Raw genomic sequence first — 24,084 nt, forward strand, 5'->3', positions numbered from 1 at the left:
GAAGGGAAGGAGCGCCATTTGACTTTTTGAATGGAAAATTATCTCCAATCGTTAGCGGACACCATGTTGTGTTTGCAGAGCCCCTGTGTGCCTAAACTTTGGCGCTCCCCCACAAATGACCCCATTTTGGAAACTAGACCCCCTAAGGAACTTATCTAGATGCATAGTGAGCACTTGAACCCCCCAGGTGCTTCACAGAAGTGTATAACGCCGAGCTGTAAGAATTTTTTTTTAAAAAATTTTTCCTCAAAAAATGATTTAGCCCACAATTTTTTATTTTCACAAGGGTAACAGGATAAATTGGACCCCAAATGTTTTTGTCCAGTTTGTCCTGAGTACGCTGGTACCCCATGTGTGGGGGGGACCACTGTTTGGGCACAAGTCGGGGCTCGGAAGGGAAGTAGTGACGTTTTGAAATACCGACTTGATGGAATGGTCTGCGGGTGTCATGTTACGTTTACAGAGCCTCTGATGTGCCTAAAAAGTGGAAACCCCCCACAAGTGACCCCATTTTGGAAACTAGACCCCCCAAGGAACTTATCTAGATGTGTGGTGAGCACTTTGAACCCCCAAGTGCTTCACAGAAGTATATAATGCAGAGCCGTGAAAATAAAAAATCATTTTTTTTCCACAAAAATATTTATTTTAGCCCCCAATTTTTTATTTTCCCAAGGGTAACAGGAGAAATTAGACAGCCAAAGTTGTTATGCAATTTTTCCTGAGTACGCTGATATCCCATATGTGGGGGTAAACCACTGTTTGAGCTCACATCGGGGCTCGGAATGGAGGGAGCACTGTTTGAATTTTTTAACGCAAAATTGGATGGAATAAATGGTGGCGCCATGTCGCGTTTGGAGACGTCGTGATGTGCCTAAACAGTGGAAACCCCTCAATTCTAACTCCAACTCTAGCCCCAACACACCCCAAACCCTAATCCCAACTCGAACCCTAACCACAAGCCTAACCCTAACCCCAACCCACACCTAACCCTAATCTTAACCCTAATTACAATGCTAATCCTAATTCCAACCCTAACCCTAATTCCAACCCTAACCCTAATTCCAACCCTAACCCTAATTCCAACCCTAACCCTATTTCTAACCCTAACCCTATATTTTTTTTATTTTATTATTTATGCCTGCCTATGGGGGTGATAAATGGGGGTGATAAATGGGGGTGTACTTACTTTTTTATTTTGATCACTGTGAGAGTTTATCACAGTGATCACAGAAACGGAGGGAAGGGGGAGGGGAGCTGATGGTAACGGCGAGCTGATGGCAACGGCGGCGGCATATAGCCACTGTCCATCAGTGGCAGGGGCTTATCGCCGCCGCCAGTCGGTGTGGGGGGGGTCGGGTCTCGGTCTTCAGCCATGGCAGATGCTATTGTGCCCACTGACGAAGGCAAAGGCAGAAACGTGCGTTGGGGCGAGCGCGCACACCCCCTGGATCACCACTGAAAGCTGAGCCTCTTTCTGCATGTAGGTAATATTGCCATTCTCGGTATAACTTTTTATTTGCTGACCTACCATCATTAGAACATGTGATATAGACATTTGTCCTATATATCTCTATTTATAATATCTGGCTCTTCCCCATTAGGAATAATAATAATAATAATTTTTATTTATATAGCGCCAACATATTCCGCAGCACTTTACAATTAAGCGGGGACATGTACAGACAATAAATTCAATACAAGTTAAGACAATTCAAATAATGACATTAGGAGTGAGGTCCCTGCTCGCAAGCTTACAATCTACAAGGAAATGGGGGGACACAGTAGGTGAGAAATGCTTGTTAATTCAGGTCTGGCAATTATAATAGGGATTTTCATATAAAGCTGCATGATCCGGTCATCAGCCCGTGTGTTTAAGTGCAATAGACAAGTATCAAGTGCAGTTATCATGTGCATGAAGGGTGTGGAGACAGATGAATAGTAGGGTGCAGATTCAGAATAATATTTGGAAGGAGGGAACAGGGCAAAGTTTGCTTGCTGAGTAGTTGATGTGATAGGCTTCTTTGAAGAGATGGGTTTTCAAAGCGCGCTTGAATAGGTCAGGGCTAGGTATCAGTCTGATCGTCTGGGGAAGTGCATTCCAGAGAGCTGGAGCAGCACGAGAGAAGTCTTGGAGACGGAGGTGCGAGGTTCGGATTACGGGGGATGTTAGTCTTAGGTCATTTGTAGAACGGAGGGCACGTGTAGGGCGATAGACAGAGATAAAAGAGGAGATATAAGGCGGTGCAGAACAGTGGAGAGCTTTGTGGGTGAGAGAGTATTGAGTGAGAGAGTATAGGAATATTTTCTTAGTAATTTTGTAATTTCTTTATGTGGTTTTTCATTGGGGTGTAGCGCCTTTTCTACAGCTACATATTGTGCACTATTTCCATAATTTTCCTCATGTCCTTCCCTGTGTTTTTTCTGAGCGCACTTTGTTAGTGAAATTTTTAAACAATAAAATTTTCTACATTATTTGTAATTATTTTGGACTAGTACATCTCTTTTTTGCCATCTATGCATGTTTTGATGTGTCCAGTACTATGATCCAGCACACGGGTTGTGCTATGTTAAGATCACTATGAAATGCAATAAATGTGTGCGTTGGCGGAATTTTCTGTTTTTTTATCATAGGAAGCATGCATATGACGGGAGGGGGGAGCCATGCATACCAGGACAGCGACGAGGGAGTAATGCATACCAGGACTAGAGGGGGGTCTGATTTTGTGGGCGGAGCCCCTCTGGGTCCAAGTTGGTGGGTGGGGCCTCTCCAGGTCCAATTTGGTGGGTGGGGCCCCTCAGGGGCTGATTTGGTGGGTGGGAACCCTCAGGATCCGATGCGGTGGCCTGGGCTCCTCAGGGCTTCAATTGGTGGATGCAATCTGATTTGGTGGGCAGGGCTCCTCAGGGTCCGATTCGGTGGGCGGGGCCCCTCAAGGTCTGATTTGGTGGGCGGAGCCCCTCAGGGTCTGATTTGGTGGGCGGGGCCCCTCTGGGTCCGATTTGGTGGACGGGGCCCCTCTGGGTCCGATTTGGTGGACGGGGCCCCTCAGGGTCCAAGTTGGTGGGCGGGGCCCCTCAGAGTCAGATTTGGTTGGTGGGTCCACTCTGGGTCCGATTTGGTGGGCGGGGCCCCTCAGGGTCTGATTTGGTGGGCGGGGCCCCTCTGGGTCTGATTTGGTGGACGGGGCCCCTCAGGGTCCGATTCGGTGGGCGGGGCCACTCAGGGTCCGATTCGGTGGACGGGGCCCCTCTGGGTCCGATTGGTTGGACGGGGCCCCTCTGGGTCTGATTTGGCAGGCGGACCCCCTCTGGGTCCGATTTGGTGGACGGGGCCCGTCAGGGTCCGATTTGGTGGGCGGGGCCCCACAGAGTCCTATTTGGTGGGCGTAGCCACTCTGGGTCTGATTTGGCGGGCGGGGTCACTCTGGGTCCGATTTGGCGGGCGGGGCCACTCTGGGTCCGATTTGGCGGCGGGGCCACTCTGGGTCCGATTTGGTGGGCGGGGCCACTCTGGTTCCGATTTGGTGGGCGGGGCCCCACAGAGTCCGATTTGGTGGGCGAGGCCACTCTAGTTCCGATTTGTAGGCCGTGGTCAATCAGCCTCCGATTTGGAGCCTGGGGTCAGTCAGCTTTCGATTTGGCGCGCCGGCCCTTTAAGACTCATTTTGGTGCGTCGGCCCTTTAAGAATCACTTTCGCGTGTCGGCCCTTTAAGAGCCAGTTTGACGCACTGGGCTTCTATATCCACTTTGGCGCACATTCTCTCTCAGGGGCATGCGTCATGTGATGAAGCTAGATTTGCATTTGTGCTGTGGGTTTCGCTTTAAGAGCTGATATTATCTGGCAGAATCTGTGTCCTGGGGGCATCATTTAAAGGTCATAGGCGTTGGCATAGTAATTGGGTGTGCCTGCGCATATCAATGAGCTTAACTGCCATTTGAATCGCCTCAGGGCATGTTTTCTCTGTGGCAAAATTTCCCCATTGAAAAGCATTGAGACAATTCATTCCAATGACGGGAAAAAAAATTTTCAAACGCAAATTGCGCAAAAACTACAAATCCGATCGACACAAAAAATACTTAGCACACCATTCATGGACGCTGGCTTCGAAACGACACCTCAACGGCGTCTGTGCGTGTAGCGGTTCGGGCCGCATTAATTGCGGAAATCAACTTAATAATAATAATTAGATGTGTATTTCTTGAAGGAAGTACAGATAGTGGTTTGAAATGGTGCCCGGGCTGCCCCTTTAAGAGAGACTTGCCTGCTGCCCCTGCAAGACTTTCAACTCAGGATCCGTTTTAACTGTGGGTGCCACTCAGGGGCCACTTTGGCCTCAGGGTCTGATTTGGTGGGTGGGGCCCCTCAGGATCCGATTCGGTGGCCTGGGCTCCTCAGGGCTTGATTTGCTGGCCAAGATCCCTGAGGGTCCGATTTTGTGGGTGGGGCCCCTCAGGGTCCGATGTTGTGGCTGGGGCACCTCAGGGTCTGATTTTGTGGCCGGGGTCCCTCAGGGTCCGATTTTGTTGGTGGGGCCCCTCAGGGTCCGATTTTGTGGCTGGTGCCCATCAGTGTCCGATTTTGTGCCCGGGGCCCCCAGGGTCCGATTTTGTGGGTGGGGCCCCTCAGGGTCTGATTTTGTGGCAGGGGCCCCTCAGGGTCTGATTTTGTGGGTGGGGCCCCTTAGGGTCTGATTTTGTGGGAGGAGCCCCTCTGGGTCCGATTTGGTGGGTGGGACCACTCTGGGTCCGATTTGGTGGGCTGGACCTCTCTGGGTCCAATTTGGTGGGCGGGGCCTCTCAGGGTCCGATTTGGTGGGCGGGGCCACTCTGGGTCCAATTTAGTGGGCGGGGCCCCACAGCATCTGATTTGATGGGCGGGGCCCCTCAGGGTCAGATTTTGTGGCTGGGGCCTCTCGGTCCGATTTTGTGGGTGGAGCCCCTCTGGGTCCAATTTGGTGGGTGGGGCCCCTCAGGGTCTGGTTTGGTGGGAAGGGCCTCTCTGGGTCCAATTTGGTGGGTGGGGCCACTCTGTGTAAGATTTGGAGGCTGGGGTCGCTCAGCCTCCAATTAGGAGGCCGGGGTCGATGAGCTTCCGATTTGGAGGCCGAGATAAAAGAGCCTCCGATTTGGAGGCCGTGGTCGATGAGCTTCCGATTTGGAGGCCGGGGTCGATGAGCCTCTGATTTGGAGGCCGGGGTCGTTGAGCCTCCGATTTGGAGGCCATGGTCGTTGAGCCTCCGATTTGGAGGCCGGGGTCGATGAGCCTCTGATTTGGAGGCCGGGGTGGCTCAGCCACTGATTTGGAGGCCGGGGTGGCTCAGCCTCCGATTTGGAGGCTGGGGTGGCTCAGCCTCCGACTTGGAGGCCGGGGTGGCTCAGCCTTCGATTTGGAGGCCGGGGTGGCTTAGCCTCCGATTTGGAGGCCGGGGTGGCTCAGCCTCCGATTTGGAGGCAGGGGTCGCTCATCCTCCGATTTGGAGGCCGGGGTCGCTCAGCCTCTGATTTGGAGGCCGGGGTGGCTCAGCCTCCGATTTGGAGGCCGGGGTGGCTCAGCCTCCGATTTGGAGGCCGGGGTGGCTCAGCCTCTGATTTGGAGGCCGGTGTGGATCAGCCTCCGATTTGGAGCCCGGGGTGGCTCAGCCTCCTATTTGGAGCCTGGGGTCGCTCAGCCTCTTTTTTGGAGGCCGGGGTGGCTCAGCCTCTGATTTGGAGGCCGGGGTGGCTCAGCCTCCGATTTGGAGGCTGGGGTGGCTCAGCCTCCGACTTGGAGGCCGGGGTGGCTCAGCCTTCGATTTGGAGGCCGGGGTGGCTTAGCCTCCGATTTGGAGACCGGGGTGGCTCAGCCTTCGATTTGGAGGCCGGGGTGGCTTAGCCTCCGATTTGGAGGCCGGGGTGGCTCAGCCTCCGATTTGGAGGCCGGGGTCGCTCATCCTCCGATTTGGAGGCCGGGGTCGCTCAGCCTCTGATTTGGAGGCCGGGGTGGCTCAGCCTCCGATTTGGAGGCCGGGGTGGCTCAGCCTCCGATTTGGAGGCCGGGGTGGCTCAGCCTCTGATTTGGAGGCCGGTGTGGATCAGCCTCCGATTTGGAGCCCGGGGTGGCTCAGCCTCCTATTTGGAGCCTGGGGTCGCTCAGCCTCTTTTTTGGAGGCCGGGGTGGCTCAGCCTCTGATTTGGAGGTCGGGGTGGCTCAGCCTCCGATTTGGAGGCCGGGGTGGCTCAGCCTCCGATTTGAATGCCGGGGTCGATCAGCCTCCGATTTGGAGGCCAGGCTGGCTCAGCCTCCGATTTGTAGCCTGGGGTCACTCAGCTTTCGGTTTGGTGTGCCGGCCCTTTAAGACTCATTTCGGTACGCTGGCCCTTTAACAATCACTTTGGCGCGTCTGCCCTTTAAGAGCTAGTTTGGCTCACTGGGCTTCTAAATCAACTTTGGCGGACATTCTCTCTCAGGGGCATGCGTCATGTGATGAAGCTAGATTTGCATTAGTGCTATGGGTTTCGCTTTAAGAGCTGATATTATGTGGCAGAAGCTCTGTCCTGGAGGTGTCATGTGATGTTCGTAGGCGTTGGCATAGTAACTGGGTGTGCCTGCGCATATCAATGAGCTTAACTGCCATTTCAATCGCCTCAGGGCACGTTTTGCCATTTCCCATTGAAAAGCATTGAGACAATGCATTCCAATGACGGGGAAAAAAATTTTCAAACGCAAATTGCGCAAAAACTACAAATCCGATCGACACGAAAAATACTTAGCACACCTCTCGTGGACGCTGGCTTCAAAACGACACCTCAACGGATTCTGTGCGTGTAGCGGTTCGGGCCGCATTAATTGCGGAAATCAACTTAATAATAATAAGAAGAAAAAGAATAAGTTAGCAGCGTTCGGATTACAATATAGTGGTTTATTGAAAGCACTATAAATATAAGAAATCGGATTACAATATGTTGCTTGAACCTAGAGGTTCAAGCACCATAAATATAAATAATAGTAAATTATTGATTTCCTCCAGGTAGGATAAAATTAGAATTAGAGACCTCAATCTAGGGAAAGGGGAGGTGTCAGCATGGGCTTGAAATGCAGAATGCTGTATTTTAGTCCCAGTCCATCCCAAGTCACAATATCCAGAAAAAGGAAATGTTTACAGAAGTGATGAACATTTAGCGTCCAAACTCTGTTTAACATATTTTATGGGGGGAAAGACAGATGTAAAAGCCTGCTTCACTGATCAAACCCATGATTCTTCCCTCCTGGCCTGAGTTTGGAACTGATGCTCAGCCTATGATGTTGCCATGTTAATTATTGCTAGGCAACTTCCTTTTATGGTGAGATGCCCCTTTAAGATTCCATCCTCGGACTCCATTATGACATTACTGATGACATGTTAACATTCCACCACAAGATTCCATTATGACATCATAATGCACCGCCACTACTTAACCAAGTGCTTACTGCCTAGGTGTCATTATTGTCAGTGATTGGCTGCGAAGCTGGTGATATACTGACTGCGCTTGGATTTGTTGGAAATGCCTTGCATTTCTTCACATAAACGTGAAGTGTTAGCACTACTCCAGGGGATTCTTACCACCCATGCCCCTGACAATGTGCTACCAATACCCGATGGCGTCCTCAGCTTCACTTACCGGCTGGTTATGAAGCTAGTGAGCGACTGCCTGACCAAATACCAACAAGGTCGTATAAGCTCAGAATATCTTGAGCATTTACAGATGAACATCAGGACATTAGTACAACAGGTAAGTAACAGACAATCTGGGCAAAGCATATAAAACAATAATGGATAATATTCATAAAATACAAGTTGGGGAGGGGGGCGGTGATAGCGTGGGCCTGCGTGCTCTACAATGCCAGGGCTGAATCTTACTCTCAGTCCACCCTGGTCACAATATGCAAAAAAAAAGTAAATGGTTACACATGTAAAGAATATTTAGCTTCCAAAACCTGGTTAAAATAATTTTGGGTGGGAAAGACGGATATAAAAGCCTGATCAGAACAGCAAAGCCATGGCTTTCCCTCTTTCCCTGATTCTGGTTCTGATGCTTAACCCATAATGTTGCCAACTTAATTGTTCCTAGAATGTTGCTAGGCAACTTCCCGTTATGGTGAGATGCCCCTTTAACCCCTTCACCACCTTGCGATTTTCCGTTTTTGTGCTTTCGTTTTTTTGCTCCCCTTCTTCTCAGAGCCAGAACATTTTTTACCATCAATATAGCCTATGAGGGCTTGTTTTTTGCAGGCCGAGTTGTAGTTTTTAATGACACCATAGATTATATATATTGTACTTGAAAACGGGGAAAAAAATTCAAATGCGGTGAAATTGCAAAAAAGTGCAATTCCACAATATATATTTTTTTTTTATTTTAAATATTCACTAAATGCTAAAACTGACCTGGTAATATGATTCTACAGGACAGTACAAGAATGCAGATACCAAACATGTATAGGTCCTTTTTTTTTTACTTAAGTGGTGGAAAAAAAATCTGAACGCCGGCCATGGGTCGGTGTTCATAAAAGATGATCAATGGACAGGCACACTGGTCTTCTGCAGACCCCCGGCTGTCATGACAACCCATCGCAACCCCCAGAGTCATGTGACAAGGGCTCTGATGAGCGAGACTTGAGACACGGTTTCGGTCCGAATGTCTTAAATGCCGTTGTTAGTGATTGACAGCAGCATTTAAGTGGTTGACAGCCAAAATCCATCTGCATCTATTTGCGGGACATGACAGCTGATCACACCATCAACTGTCATGTGTGGGTAGAGATGCAGGCTCTATCGCTGCCTAAAAAGACAGGCACACGACCATGGACGTACCTATACTTTCAAAGTTGTAAATGAGTTAAGATTCCGTCCCTGATTCCATGATGACATCACTGATAACATGCTAACATTCCACCACAAGATTCCACTATGACATCATAATGCACCGCCACTACCTACCCAAGTGCTTACTGCCAATCACTGTCATTGTTGTCAGTGATTGGCTGCGAAGCTGGTGATATACTGACTGCGCTTGGATTTGTTTGAAATGTCTGGAATTTCTTCAGATAAACTTGAGGAGTTGGCACTACTCCAGGGGATTCTTACCACCTATGCCCCTGACAATGTGCTACCAATACCCGATGGCGTCCTCAGCTTCACTTACCGGCTGGTTGTGAAGCTAGTGAGTGACTGCCTGACCAAATACGACCAAGGTCGTATAAGCTCAGAATATCTTGAGCATTTACAGAAGAACATCAGGACATTACTACAACAGATAACAGACAATCTGGGCAAAGCATAAAACAATAATAATGAATAATATTCACAGCACATGAAACAATAATGAATAATATTTATAAAATGCAAGTTTCTTTACATGAAATATGTATTTTGGCCAATAGCAATATAATTTATAGCTTATAAGAAATATCCATATATGTATTAATTGTAGCTTTAGATTGCAGGAGTAAAATGGTGACATAAATAGCGTCCTATATTCTCTACTTTCTCTCATGATTTTTCTTTCTTGCTTATTTCCATTTTTATAGACTGAAGAAAGATCCCAATATGGAGATTTGGCCTTTTTTAAACAATTGGCCCAAGAGGTCCTGTATGTACTAGAGTTTATTGCCCGCCCACTGAAGCATTTGGTAAGAATCCATCATCTTCTATATCTCAGGTCTTTCTTGTCTGATCTTCTCCAGATTACTAGTCATATATCAGATTGTCATATTTCTCATGTTAGAAGCCCCCTGTCCGCTCCAGGCAGATACAGGATCTTTTATGGCAGCCTGTCTCTGCTCCATCCTCTGTGGTGATAGTCTGTACTGTTCTCAGTGGTGCGGACCTTTCATATCACATCTGTCTCGCTTTATCTTCACAATCTTCCTTCTTGTAAATGCTGCAGTTCTGGTAATAGATGTTATTGGAGAACTGTTGTATATACAAGTCCCTTATATATTAATGTGGATGTACTGGACGGCCGTGTATATTCCCCGCCATTATGTAAATCCAGGTTTAGTCTGTCCTGTCTTTTGTGTACTGTAATTTAGTATTTGTGAATTGTTATATTAATTGCACATATTACATCCATCAGGAAACACCGGCCGGTGACTCCAAAGAGGGGCAACACCGAAATATCACTGACCCCAATACCAGTGAGCCAGGGCTAAAAAGTGATCTGATTGAAGGTAAGCTGATCATCTCGTATTCCTACAAATGTTAATATTATGGAGACACCAGAGTATATATAAATTTACTCCTCTGTATGAGGCCGGTGATGGTTCCTGAACCTCCTATAGAATGTAATGGAGAGGTCTCATGCAAATCTGAAAACCCCTCTGGTTCTCTCTTCTGGGATCTTCTCAGCCCCAAAATGCACAAAGAACCTCACAGGGTCCCCATCCAAGTCCTTGTCAGATCCCGAACAATCACACCTTTATGGTAGAGTATATCTATCTATGGATGTGCCATAAGTATATACAGTATGTGCAGAATATTCATATAACTAGTATTATACCATTTACTTGTCTTTCCTTCCTTATATCGATGTGTTATATATTAAGTACTGATATCGTCTAATACATGATGTCTCATTATTTTATCATTATATTAGAGACAACTGAGCCGGCAACTGCTGATGGTGGAATATCTGAGACACCAGAGATCCCCGAATCTGCCAGTGTAAGTATCAGAGAAAACATCTGTATATCATCAGATAACGGGGTATGAATTACACATCACATGTTACACCCCAGAGTACAATGGGTTAACTCTATTCTTAATGTAGATTGGACCAATTATTATTATTCCTGTCTCCTCTGTGTGATGTCCCTTACCATCCCCTCCATACAATGATACATGTGTATGGAGGATATCCCTATAATATAATAGTGTCTGGGGAGCGTCCTGCTGGTATCATGTCCTCTACATCTGCTGCAGGGTAATCAGCGGGGACAGAATGTGGAGAAGTTCCTGCATCTGCAGCTTTTATCTTCCTGCAACTTATATATCTTATTGTCATTTCTTATTCTTCTAGGCCATACTCAGATCATTGACCCCTATGAGAAAACCAAGTAAGAGCGACTATACCAAGATCAAAGAGATCGGCAGTGGATCTTTTGGGTGAGCGTTATGTATAATCTACATTTTTCCCAAACTCCTTATGATGATGCCTCTGTCTATATGTCCTGCCTTATGGAAATTCCTGTATCTGAGTCCACGTCTAAATGTTACTGTATTCCAAGATCCGTAACATTTTTATTTTCTCATCCCATAGAGCTTTGTAAGGACTTGTTTTTTGTGTGTCAAGCTGTTGTAATCGGTACCACTGTGCACTAGATCTAATCTACATCTAGTCATCTAGTCCACATCTATTTGTCACGATTCAGCTCAGTTATCATGTGATATGGATGAAAGCCTCCCATAAGTGATCATTTATGCTGAGTTATTTTGTGTATTTCCAAACATTGATTTCTAGTGACGGCCATACATCTAGTATTAACTATTAGTGACGAGCGAGTATACTCGTTACTCGAGATTTCCGAGCATGCTCGGGTGTTCTCCGAGTATTGGATGTGCTTGGAGATTTAGTTTGTGTCACCGCAGCTGCATGATTTGTGGCTGCTAGACAGCCTGAATACATGTGGGGATTTCCTAACAAACACACAATCCTCCTCACATGTATTCAGGCTGTCCAGCAGCCACAAATCATGCAGCTACGGTGACACAAACTAAATTTCCAAGCACGACCAAAGTATTCGGAGACCACCCGAGCATGCTCAGAAATCTCGAGTAACGAGCATACTCGCTCATCACTATTAATCACTATTAACTATTAGGATCATTTGACATATAGACAGACTGTTAGTAAGAATTCTGTATAAATTATGGATTTTTCTCCTCTACAGGGCCATCAACTTAGTGCGTCATAAAGACACAAACAAGGTATTCGCCATGAAGAAACAAGACCGGAGTAAACTGGAACTTCCAAAGTATCTTGAAATGGCCTATCTGGAAAGGGACATCGCAATATTCGCTGATTGTCCCTTTGTTGTCTCCACGCTTTGTTCCTTCCCAACTAAACGACATCTTTGTATGGTCATGGACTTTGAAGCAGGTAAGACATATCCATTGCATATATGTTAAGCCCATTTCTGCTTAAATATATAAAGGTACCAATGTATTTATATGTCATTAATCTACATGCTCATAAGAACAGTTTAGGAAGGTTGCCTTTTTCTGACAGATAATAATTTTCATTGCTTCTTATTGCATTTTTTTCTGATGTTGGGCGATCAAAAACACTGCAATTCCATCTGAGTTTATTTGTTTTTTTATTATTTATTTTGAATGGAGAAAAAGTGATTTTTATATTTATTTTCTTTCCCCAAATATTTTTATTATTATTTTATTTTTTAGTCTCCATAAGGGACCTGAACTTGCGATTATATAATCGTAATTACTATGTACTGCAATATGGGCATTGCAGAATATGGTGAAAATCTTGGTCCCCTATGAAGCCAAGTGACACACTGAGCTTCACAGAAGTACCATAATGGCAAGGATAGTAGTCTTCCGCAGACACTCAGCAGCCATAGCAAACCACTGACATGGAATGGGGGCGATGAGTGCTTAGAGCAGCTCACCTCCAGGTCACCTGCTGTAAATGCCGCTGTCAGAGATTCACAGTGTAATGTAAGCGTTTACCAGCAGGGGCAGATCTCAGCTCTCTTTTTGTATAGGATTACTCTGCAGGATACAGTATATGCTCTACATCACACAGTGTATCTCTATGATTGACTCCCTGCCCCAATGTCTCAGCTTATTTCTCATTCACACTCTTCATGTGTAATTTACATTGTAACAAACCCTCACCTGTCATATTTGCTTTCTGCTCTAGGAGGAGACTGTCAGACTCTCATTGATATATATGGTCGTTTACCCCTCGCCTTGACCCGCTTGTACATTGCAGAAACGGTTCTTGCTGTGGAATATCTGCACAGCTTTGGTGTGGTTCATCGAGACCTGAAGCCTGGAAAGTAAGTGAACGCTGCAGTATAATAAAGGGAGAGACAGTTATAGTTTGGTATACAGTCTATGGGTTATTACTTAGGGCTGACAATATCTTTTCTTTCACAGCCTCATAAGATCATCATCTGGACATATCAAAGTCACAGATTTTGGGCTTTCAAAACTCGGACTTATGAGACCAACATCAGACATTTACAAGGCTCGAACTAAAGACATCGCCAGAGAGTTCCGTGATAAAGAGGTTAGCTATAGATTGAAAACTTATTCTTTACAGATCTGATCTATTTCTGCTTCTCTCATATTTTCTCACATAGAAAACTTTTCCACTGATATTATTTGTCACAGTAATTTTCATTGATCATCTTCTCATTGTTCTGTTGGTTTCCAGAGGAGAGGCACCTTGCATTATATGGCCCCAGAAGTCATCTTACAGAAGGGCTATGGAAGGCCTATTGACTGGTGGTCAATAGGGATCATCACATTTGAATTTCTTACCGGCTATTTGCCATTTAACGGAAGCTGCCAAAAAGAGATTTTGCGCAGAATTAAAAAGGGTAAGTAAAATAATCTGAATGCTGTGTGATGCCATAGTAATTTGGTTCAGTTGTTAGGTTCATACTTTGGTTTAGTTACTTGTTGTTTTTGATAGTTTTTTTAAATGATAGTAAATGTAGAGACATTCTTTTCGGTAACATTTACTTTTTATATAACAGAAGACATCACTTTGAAATTTAAAAATCTTGCTGTTCATCCTGATGCTCAAAACTTCATTACTCAGCTGCTCAGAAAAGATCCAACACATAGACTCGGGACAGGTAATGTATATAGTAGTATTAATAATGACTTTTAACTCCTCTGTGACCTGACAAATAGATCATTTCCATGAGGATCAGCACTGAGGTCTCTGCGTTACCTCCTTGTCTATTTCCCATTCTTCATGCCATGACTTACAGTATATTTTGGCTCTGCTCTGTCTTCAGTTTAGATTACCATAAAATGTACAGTCTTCCTAACATTGTCTGTATCACTTTTTTCTTGTCTTCCGTTTCCAGGAGGAGCAAATGAAATCAAGAGTCATCCATTCCTGAGTAAGTTAGATTTTGAGAATCTTGAAAATCAGGAGCCAGAGTTTAGGCCAATTCTTAGGTCAGAGGAGGACACCCACTACTTTCCCAGTAAGTAGAATGAGACGTCATCTGGTTAAAGCTGCCGTTTGTCTTGTCTTTTATTTTATGTGACAATATGTTTCCATCATTATTAGTAATAACATGGTGACTGTCTGTGATTATATTAATAATCTCTGATAATACTTGTATTTTGTAGCTGGCATTCAGAGACCCAAACATATGGATTCAGATGAGTGTGACACAAATGAGGAGGTCAGTGATTGGCCAGAAAGCCTAAACTATGTGTCATCTTCTCAAAGACTTTCTAAGGTAAGTATGTGATCTGTAAATACACAAAACTATAACTAAAATAGTATGAAAATATTATATGTATATATATTTATATTTAATTTTACTCTGTGTATTTTAGCTATATGCAACCAATACCAGGATGATGAGCAATGAAGATAATGAGCCATCTCCAGATTGTTCTCTAGAGACCAGCACAAAACACTCAGATGTGTGAGTAGATTATTATTATGGGGTATAGTACTGACATATCTTCAGAATACCAAATACAAGACGCATATGACACAATACTAAATCCAGAACCTACCGCCCCATGATTGATCATCACTGTAATGCCTGTCTTGTCATAACGCTGGAGATAACAGCTGATCATTGTGACCAGCCTTTCATTTCCATTTCATTAAAGCCCTTTATTACTAGTTATTCTTCTCTCTTGCTGACAGAAGGAAGTCCTGTGCAAGGTATACCCTTCATTTTGTCCAAGGGTCCTAATTGCCCATAAAAAAACGAGTCTTTTTATTTTTAATTGCTTTCACTTGTAATTTGTTTATTTTTCTTCTACCAAACAGGCAGAAAGAATCTTCTCCTACTAGAAATGATGGTGATAATCAGTGTTTCACTACTGAAAACAAGTCACCCTCTCCCGTATTGTCAGGTATGTGCAGGTCTATAGGACATCTTGTTGTCGTCACTGATCAAAAGGTGTACTGTAAATGTTACATGAGGGCTCAGAAAATCACTGCTTTTTTGTGCCTTTAAAATAAACAACAATCCAACACGTTAATGTATAAAATTCTCACTCTTTTGTGCTGTGCATTAAAGGTATAAGGGGCCATACAGTCTGGTGCCTGATACTGATCATGAATAATCTGCCCATGGCTCGATCAGGCCCCAAACTAACCCTATATATACCCTTAATGTGCCACAGATGTTTTAACCCCTTAATCCCCAAAGCTGTTTTCGGTTTTGCGTTTTCGTTTTTCACTCCCCTTCTTTCCAGAGCCATAACTTTTTTATTTTAAGGTCAATATGGCTGTGTGAGGGCTTATTTTTTGTGGGACGAGTTGTACTTTTGAACAATACCATTGGCTTTATGAAGTCGTGTAACAAAAAATGGGAAAAAAATTCCAAGTGCAGTAAAATTGCAAAAAAAGTGCAATCCCGCACTTAATTTTTGATTGACTTTATTGCTAGGTTCACTAAATGCTAAAACTGACCTGCGATTTTGATTCTCCAAGTCATTACAAGTTTGTAGACACCAAATATGTCTAGGTTATTTTTTATCTAAGTGGTGAAGAAAAATTCCAAACTTTGCAAAAAAAATTGCACCCTTTTCTGTGACTCGTAGCATCTCCATTTTTCATGATCTCTGGTTGGTTGAGGGCTTATTTTTTGCACGCCGAGCTGACGTTTTTAATGATAACACTTTTGTGCAGATACGTTCTTTTGATCGCCAGTTATTGCATTTTAATGCAATGTCGCGGCGACCAAAAAAACACAATTCTGGCGTTTCGATTTGCTTTCTCGCTCAGTCATTTAGCGATCGGGTTAATCCTTTTTTTATTGATAGATCGGGTGATTCTGAACATGGTAATATCAAATATGTGTAAGATTTATTATTTTTTATTGTTTAATTTTGGATGAGGCAAAAGAGGGGTGATTTAAACTCTTGCTTTTTTAATTTTTTTATATTTTTAAAAACATTTTTTTTTAATTTTGGCATGCATCAATAGCCTCCATAGGAGGCTAGAAACTGCCATAACTCGATTGCCTCTGCTACATAGAGGAGATGCATAGATCATCTCTATGTAGCAGAATTACAGGTGTGCTATGAACGCCGACCACAGGGTTGCGCTCATAGCAATCTGGCATCAGCAACTATAAAGATATGACTCTAATCTTATGACTTGATATGAATCTAATCTTATAGGAGTTTATCATTGACTTGTTTTTCTTACTTTTTTATATGATTTTCCAGTTGAGAACAAAAATAAATCTGCATTAAACCTGGGAGAAGAGAAAAACCCAGAAATAGTAGCAGAGACAGAGCCTAGCAGAGGTAAGTGTAACAATAAGGTCTATGTTGTGTGATGTCGGCGACTGAGAATAATTCATGAAGAGGAGATGTTATATGTCAGTGGTGGATTGTCTCATCTATGACTGACAATGATCATTGACTTGTTTTTCTTTTTTTTATATGAATTTCCAGTTGAGATGAAAATTACATCTGCATTAAAACTGGGAGAAGAGCAAGACCCAGAAATTGTAGCAGAGACAGAATCTAGCAGAGGTAAGTGTGACAATAAGGTTTATGTTGTCTGATGTCGGCAACTGAGAATAATTCACGAGAAGGATATATTATGTGTAGTGATAAGCGAGTGTGCTCTTTTCTCGAGTTTTCAGAATATGCTCGGGTGTTCTCTGAGTAGTTTGGGCGTGCTCGGAATTCAAGTTTTAGTCCCCACAGTTGCATGATTTGAGACTGCTAGACAGCCTGAATTCATGTGAGGATTTCCGAACAAACGAGCAGTCATCCCGTATGTATTCAGGCTGTCTAGCAGCTGCAAACCATGCAGCTGCAGGGACTAAAATTTAATTTCAGAGCACGCCCAAAATACTCAGAGAACACCCAGAGAACACCTGAGAATGCTTGGAAAACTCAAGTAACGAGCACACTTGCTCATCACTACATATAATATATCCTCCTCGGGAATTATTCTCAGTTGCCGACATCAAACAGTCAGTCCCTGCAGCTGCATGATTGGCGGCTGACAGCCTGAATACATGTGGGGATTGCCCGTTCTTTAGCAAAAATCCCCACATGTATTCAGGCGTTCCAGCAGCCACAAATCATGCAGCTGCAAGGACTAAAACTTAATTCACGAGTACGCTCAAAATACATGGAGAACACCCGAGCATGCTCGGAAAACTCCAGTAACGAGCACACTCGCTCATCACTATAAGTCAATGGTGGGATTTTCACATCTATGACTGACAATGATCAATGACTTGTTTTTCTTACTTTTTTACATGGATTTCCAGTTGAGACAAATACATCTGTATTAAAACTGGGAGAAGATCAAGACCCAGAAATAGTAGTAGAGACAGAGCCTAGCAGGGGTAAGTGTGACAATAAGGTCTTTGTTGTCTGATGTCGGCGATTGAGAATTATTCACGAGGACGATATATTATATGTCACTGGTGGGATTTTCACATCTATGACTGACAATGATCAATGACTTGTTTTTCTTACTTTTTTACATGAATTTCCAGTTGAGACAAATACATCTGCATTAAAACTGGGAGAAGAGCAAGTCCCAGTAATAGTAGTAGAGACAGAACCTAGCAGAGGTAAGTATGACAATAAGGTCTATGTTGTCTGATGTCAGCGACTGAGAATAATTCACGAGGAGGATATATTATATGTCAATGGTGGGATTTTCACATCTATGACTGACAATGATCAATTACTTGTTTTTCTTACTTTTTTACATGGATTTCCAGTTGAGACAAATACATCTGCATTAAAACTGGGAGAAGATCAAGACCCAGAAATAATTGTAGAGACAGAGCCTAGCAGAGGTAAGTGTGACAATAAGGTCTTTGTTGTCTGATGTCAGCGACAGAATAATTCACGAGGATGATATATTATATGTCAATGGTGGGATTTTCACATCTATGACTGACAATAATCATTGACTTGTTTTTCTTACTTTTTTACATGAATTTCCAGTTGAGACGAAAAATACATCTGCAATAAAACTGGGAGACGATCAAGACCCAGAAATAGCAGCAGAGACAGAGCCTAGCATATGTAAGTGTGACAATAAGGTCTATGTGGTCTGATGTTGGCGATTGAGAATTATTCACGAGGAGGAGATGTTAACTCCCAGTTATACGATTGCCACATGTATGATGATTGACAATGATCACTGACTTGTTTTTTTTTTTACTTTTTATATGAATTTCTAGTTGAGAAGAAAAATAACTCTGCAATAATAACACTGGTAGAAGAGCAAAATGCCCAAATAGTAGAAGAGCGAAAACCTAGACGACGTAAGTGTGATAATAAGGTCTATGTTGTTTCATGTTGGCCAGTGAGAATAATTCATGTGGAGAAGATGCTATCTGTCATTGGTGGGATTGTCACATGTATGATGACTGACAATGATCCTGTTCCTCTGCACGGATAAGATTTCTCTACCGTGCTGCCACAATGACACCGAAGCAGTATCCTCTAATATGGAGTTCCATTACTTACATTAGTTTTATATCTCTTCTCCTAGGTTCCATCTTCCGCCGGATTATATCATCCTGCCGGCGAGGATTATCCAGGGCCGCTCGCAGCATCAGAAGATGCATGTGTCCAATCTGTCATTAGGGCACCATATACATCTAGTACAGCAAGTCCATCATCAAAGCTGTACTTGGGCAGCACGGTGGCTCAGTGGTTAGCACTGTTGCTTTGCAGCACTGGGATCCTGGGTTTAAATGTCACTAAGGAAAACATCTGCAAGGAGTTTGTATGTTCTCCCCGTGTTTGCGTGGGTTTCCTCCGGGTACTCCGGTTTCCTCCCACACACCAAAGACATACTGATAGGCAATTCCTAGTTTAAAAAAAAAAAAATAATAAAAATTCTGAATTAATTAATGTTCCTTTGTAATAGAATATTTCTGAAATATATGGCATACCAATACTGTACGTCATACATGTTTGAAGCACCCTCATGAAGTTTTGTTTTTTCACTAAATGTGTATGTATTGTAGTGTGGTGGGGTAATATACTTCCCTACTGCCGTCTTCTCTGGGATCACGCTCTGTCCGGCTCCACTTTTGTGTGATGTCATAGCTACATAGTTACATACATAGGTTGAAAAAAGACCTAGGTCCATCAAGTTTAACCTTTCTCCACCAATTGTCCATTTTGTCACTAAATTAAATATAACCCGCAATGTTATGTGTATTGAGGAAATCATCCAGCCCTTTTTAAAAGCTGCTGTAGTGTCTGCAATTACTAGTTCTTGTGGTCGGCATTCCACAGTGTGATTGCTCTAACTGTAAATAACCCTTTCCTATTTAGCTGTCGGAATCGCCTGTCATCGCTCTTTAGCTCACTGTATACTCTCGGTGTGAGCGAGAAGTTTCTTCTATAATGCAAGCCTATGGCGCCTTGTTCTGATGCTCCATAGGCTAACATTGTTAAAGGGAACCTGTCACCTCATTTTTCAGCTATAAGCTGTGGCCACTGCCTTATGGGGCTTATCTACAGCATTCTAGAAAGCTGTAGAAAGGCAGTGGCCGCAACTTATAGCTGAAAAACGAGGTGACAGGTTCCCTTTACTCACTACATACTTGCCAATGTGGGAGATGATGTGACCTGGTCATCATCTAGCCGTAACAATTATTCCCTTATAAAAGCTTCTAAAGACATGCATAACCAGTAGGACTTGGGCATCCTAGGACAGTCCTACTTGGACTATATTCACGTTGGACTATGATCAGTGGCTCTGTCGGTATTTGTGTCTGAAGCCTCGGGAATGGGATTCAGATGTTCGCACCAACAGGAACATTGACTACAATGATGCAGGCAGAGTCAGTGTTCTATGTTGGCATCATTATATGCCTATTTGAGGCAGGCACCAAGATGCCATCTTGGTGTCTGCCTAAAAAAGTCATACAAGGCCAAAAATTATGTCCTACAGAGCACACAGTGACTCCATCTACATCATTAAAATCAATGGCTTCATTAACACAAACATCAGAAAACTTTATTCTAGGGCTTCAGCTGCAAGCCTCCGACCGTAGACAAAGACACAATGTGAGCTTAGATTAAGTAATTAAGTTATAGCCATCAAGAAGAAAGAAAAAAAATGGATCTAGCTCACTGCTTGTAGTCCAAATGGAGACTGCAAAGAATAACTTTTAAATAGTCTGTGGTCTGGCGCATGGGTCGAGATACATACCAGGCTAGCTCCATAGTCAGATAGCCTGTTGAGAAGTATATATGAAGGGAGAGGAGATGTAAGAAGTACACAATAAGATCACAATAAAGCACATCAAGGTAAGGTATTGTGGCATCAAATATTAGTCCAGTATAATAAACTGTGATGTGGACCACTATATTAACCCGTATTCAGTAGATGAAAAAGAACTGAAGGGTTAAAGAGAGCCAAAACACTTATAAAATAAATCAATAGTAAACCTCCCTCCATATATACTTCTCAACATTTGCACTCAGGACATGGTTTTAGATGTACTTAAATTAATGCATTTAGCAACAATATACATCTGAAATTTTTTTTTTGCATAGGGCTTAGCGTATTTTACACATTATATTGATTATGTGGACTAGCTACACACATTATACGTATACAATTGTGTGATGTTATATAGAGCTTGTTACTGCTCCCATGATTATAGGTTATGTTTAATAACCGCTGTCTATTTTAAATGTTTTTAATCTTTTTTTTGGTGGTTTGTGTATCCCATGTAACAAAATTGACAATTTTTCTATGGTGATCCCTGCATTTGATGTATGTCTTCTTGGTTCTTTTTTTTGTGATTTACATGCAATTTGGACATACTGTGGTTGGATCCCCTCTAATTAGTCTTATTATCTGATGGTGCCATCTGCATCCTTGTAGATAGCTTCAAAAAGTAGTAGTAGTATATGTAATTACTAGAGTTGAGCGATACCGTCCGATACTTCAAAGTATCGGATCGGAATGGATCAGCCGATCTTAAAAAAAAGTATCGGTATCGCCGATTCCGATACCGGAAGTCCCATTCAAGTCTATGGGACTTCCGGTATCGGAATAAGAAAAACCCTGTTTTTGCCTTGTACAGACTCTCTGGGGTCTGTACGGGCCTTTCGGGGGGCTGTGCCGGCCTGCCAGGGGGTCTGTGCAGGCTCCGGTGGGCTGTGCCGGCCTCTCGGGGGGCTGTGCCGGCCTGCCAGGGGGTCTGTGCAGGCTCCGGTGGTCTGTGCCGGCCTGCCGGGGGGCTATGCCGGCCTGCCGGTGGTCTGTGCAGGCTCCGGTGGGCTGTGCCGGCCTGCCGGGGGGCTGTGCCGGCCTGCCGGTGGTCTGTGCAGGCTTCGGGGGTCTGTGCAGGCATCGTCCGATGGGACTACAAGTCCCATCGGGCGATGCCTGCTACCATGACAGTGATTGACACATTAGCCAATGATGGGACAGTAGTAGTCCCATCATCCGGCTAATGTGTTGAATGTAAAAAAAAAAAAAAAAAAATTACATGCTACATATATGCTACATACATACAACATGCATACTACATACATGCTACATTCATACTACATACTACATACATGCTACATTCATACTACATATATACTACATGCAACATACATACTACATATATACTACATGCATGCAACATGCATACTACATATATACTACATGCTACATACATACTACATATATGCTACATACATACTACATATATACTACATGCATGCTACATACATACTGCATGCTACATACATACTACATGCTACATACATACTACATATATGCTACATACATACTACATATATACTACATGCAGGCAACATACATACTGCATGCTACATACATACTACATGCTACATACATACCACATATATACTACATACATACTACATGCATGCTACATGCTACATACATACCACATACATACTACATACATACTACATACATACTACATGCATGCTACATGCTACATACATAACACATATATACTACATGCATGCTACATACATACTACATGCTACATACATACCACATACATACTACATACATACTACATACATACTACATGCATGCTACATACATACTACATGCTACATACATACTACATATATACTACATGCATGCTACATACATACTACATGCTACATACATACCACATACATACTACATACATACTACATGCATGCTACATACATACCACATACATACTACATATATACTACATGCATGCTACATACATACTGCATGCTACATGCATGCTACATACATACTACATACATACTACATGCATGCTACATACATACTACATGCTACATACATACTACATATATACTACATGCATGCTACATACATACTACATGCTACATACATACCACATACATACTACATACATACTACATGCATGCTACATACATACTACATGCTACATACATACCACATATATACTACATATATACTACATGCATGCTACATACATACTGCATGCTACATGCATGCTACATACATACTACATACATACTACATGCTACATACATACCACATATATACTACATACATACTACATACAATACATTCATACAATACATACATAGACATACAGTACATATATACTACATACATACTACATGCATGCTACATGCTACATACATACCACATACATACTACATACATACTACATACATACTACATGCATGCTACATGCTACATACATAACACATATATACTACATGCATGCTACATACATACTACATGCTACATACATACCACATACATACTACATACATACTACATACATACTACATGCATGCTACATACATACTACATGCTACATACATACTACATATATACTACATGCATGCTACATACATACTACATGCTACATACATACCACATACATACTACATACATACTACATGCATGCTACATACATACCACATACATACTACATATATACTACATGCATGCTACATACATACTGCATGCTACATGCATGCTACATACATACTACATACATACTACATGCATGCTACATACATACTACATGCTACATACATACTACATATATACTACATGCATGCTACATACATACTACATGCTACATACATACCACATACATACTACATACATACTACATGCATGCTACATACATACTACATGCTACATACATACCACATATATACTACATATATACTACATGCATGCTACATACATACTGCATGCTACATGCATGCTACATACATACTACATACATACTACATGCTACATACATACCACATATATACTACATACATACTACATACAATACATTCATACAATACATACATAGACATACAGTACATATAACATAGAGTAACATACTTACCAATACTTGTCACATTGTTCCCCGAAGCCATTGTCTTTTACGGAATAAATATTAACATAACAAACCACAAAAATACTCACCCACGATCCGAAGCAGTCCACGAGTGTGTCCCACGACGATCTTGGGTAGAGAACTGCAGCATCAGCTGATGCTGCCGTTCTCTACGGGCTGCAGGAATCCAATGACGGAAGGTAGGTATCCTTCCGCACTGTATTCCTCCGCCACTTAAAAAAAAAAAGTCCCTAGTCTCACTTTATGCCATTGCTTCCCACACAGTATGGCAGTATATATGTAGTATGTATGTAGCATGTAGTATGTATGTAGCATGCATGTAGTATATATGTAGTATGTATGTAGCATGTAGTATGTATGTAGCATGCATGTAGTATATATGTAGTATGTATGTAGCATGTATTATGTATGTAGCATGCATGTAGTATGTATGTAGTATGTATGTAGTATTTTTTTTTTTTTTTTTAACATTTAACACATTAGCCGGATGATGGGACTACTACTGTCCCATCATTGG

The 24,084-nt window shown here is 42.9% G+C and overlaps 1 protein-coding gene across 1 annotated transcript in view; it reads left to right on the plus strand.

The window, feature by feature from the left end:
• Positions 1–19,419, plus strand: part of LOC141052769 (microtubule-associated serine/threonine-protein kinase 3-like) — a 110,902-nt gene extending 91,483 nt beyond the window's left edge. Inside the window, exons 3-23 of the mRNA XM_073550073.1 lie at positions 9,546–9,647; positions 10,094–10,187; positions 10,613–10,680; positions 11,036–11,121; positions 11,907–12,115; positions 12,899–13,037; positions 13,138–13,270; positions 13,418–13,583; positions 13,743–13,844; positions 14,082–14,204; positions 14,353–14,465; positions 14,566–14,657; positions 15,014–15,099; positions 16,423–16,503; positions 16,654–16,734; positions 17,487–17,564; positions 17,718–17,795; positions 17,949–18,026; positions 18,178–18,258; positions 18,417–18,500; positions 18,731–19,419. Of these exons, the coding sequence (XP_073406174.1) occupies positions 11,060–11,121; positions 11,907–12,115; positions 12,899–13,037; positions 13,138–13,270; positions 13,418–13,583; positions 13,743–13,844; positions 14,082–14,204; positions 14,353–14,465; positions 14,566–14,657; positions 15,014–15,099; positions 16,423–16,503; positions 16,654–16,734; positions 17,487–17,564; positions 17,718–17,795; positions 17,949–18,026; positions 18,178–18,258; positions 18,417–18,500; positions 18,731–18,825 (1,881 nt within the window). The 5' untranslated portion in view covers positions 9,546–9,647; positions 10,094–10,187; positions 10,613–10,680; positions 11,036–11,059 and the 3' untranslated portion in view covers positions 18,826–19,419. The remainder of the gene's footprint in view (positions 1–9,545; positions 9,648–10,093; positions 10,188–10,612; positions 10,681–11,035; positions 11,122–11,906; positions 12,116–12,898; positions 13,038–13,137; positions 13,271–13,417; positions 13,584–13,742; positions 13,845–14,081; positions 14,205–14,352; positions 14,466–14,565; positions 14,658–15,013; positions 15,100–16,422; positions 16,504–16,653; positions 16,735–17,486; positions 17,565–17,717; positions 17,796–17,948; positions 18,027–18,177; positions 18,259–18,416; positions 18,501–18,730) is intronic.
• The last annotated feature ends 4,665 nt before the right edge of the window (positions 19,420–24,084 follow it).

The sequence above is a fragment of the Dendrobates tinctorius genome, unplaced genomic scaffold, assembly GCF_039654945.1.
Source record: "Dendrobates tinctorius isolate UK_male_01 unplaced genomic scaffold, ASM3965494v1 ptg000162l, whole genome shotgun sequence".
Taxonomy (NCBI): Eukaryota; Metazoa; Chordata; class Amphibia; order Anura; family Dendrobatidae; genus Dendrobates; species Dendrobates tinctorius.